Genomic DNA, 1,094 nt, shown 5'->3' on the forward strand with positions numbered 1-1,094 from the left:
GTTCTGTTGATTGTGGGCGGTTATTGCTTAGTGGGGGTTGTAGTTGGTAGAGGAAGTTCTGGGTGTTTTGGGTGATTGATATTGCAGATGACTGTCGTGGTTGGGGTTGAGCCTGTGATGGTCATTGGTGTACTATATGTCGGTTGGGGAGGTGGAGGCGCTGGAGGAGAAATTGAATGAATAATTACAGGCGAAGGAGGCGGAGGTGACTGGTGATGTTGTTGACTGTTGGTGCTTTGTAAATTGTTGTCCAGATTTAGCTCTGATATCACTTTGATTCCAGATAAAAGGGATTCTAGTAGAGAATAAGAACAGTAGGAAAGAAGCAGAATTACAGAACTTCTGCAAGGAGGAGAAGAGGAGGAAGAGAAGAAGAAAGGGAGCGAGAAGGGACTAGAGAAGAAAACCAGACGGAGAAGAATTAAGAGGGAGGAAACCTTGCATATTCATTTCATGAATTCCTCAACTGTCTTTTGAAAAGCAATACAAGCATATCAATAACGAAAGTAAACCTAATGGTTATGGGCTTGGGCCAACCCATTAATACAAGCCCAATGAAGTAAAACATAAATAGTAGTCCAAAACATAGATAAGAGTCCAAACAAGTGATGTCCTCATCACATGGTAGCTGTCAAATCAACAATTTGGATAAGTATTGCTTGAGAAGTGTGCTAAATCTAGAGATGAAAATAGAAATTGAGTTTTTCTTATTTATGCAAGTAATAATTTTCTAGCGGTGAAATAGCTTATTCAGTGATTTCTTGTTGCCATTGTTGTCTGAGTTCTATTTCATCTGGCCACCAGGAAGGGTTTCTAGGTTTATCTGGTAGATATAAAATAAACAAGGCAAAAGTGGGTGAACTTTTTGATGTATCAGCAATCGTGTATGAAGTCATTTATTAGCCTGATTTCATAGGTCAACATGGAGTCTTTGAGAATCTAGCCTCAGAGTTAAGGTTAGTGAAGTCTAAACTTACATTTTTCTGCAACCATGGGAGCCACTACTTCCAATGTAAAGGCATCAATTGAACTAATTAAGAGAGATCCTATAAAGTATGATTGTAAAAACAAGAAAGAAAGAAGAATCTTTGCCT

At 38.8% G+C, this 1,094-nt stretch overlaps 1 protein-coding gene across 1 annotated transcript in view; it reads left to right on the forward strand.

Annotated features, from left to right (window-relative positions):
• Positions 1 to 608: 608 nt before the first annotated feature.
• Positions 609 to 1,094, forward strand: part of LOC111399851 — a 1,643-nt gene continuing 1,157 nt past the window's right edge. The window contains exons 1-3 of the mRNA XM_023027345.1: positions 609 to 719; positions 805 to 884; positions 944 to 956. Of these exons, the coding sequence (XP_022883113.1) occupies positions 609 to 719; positions 805 to 884; positions 944 to 956 (204 nt within the window). The remainder of the gene's footprint in view (positions 720 to 804; positions 885 to 943; positions 957 to 1,094) is intronic.

Source organism: Olea europaea, chromosome 9, assembly GCF_002742605.1.
Source record: "Olea europaea var. sylvestris chromosome 9, O_europaea_v1, whole genome shotgun sequence".
NCBI lineage: Eukaryota > Viridiplantae > Streptophyta > Magnoliopsida > Lamiales > Oleaceae > Olea > Olea europaea.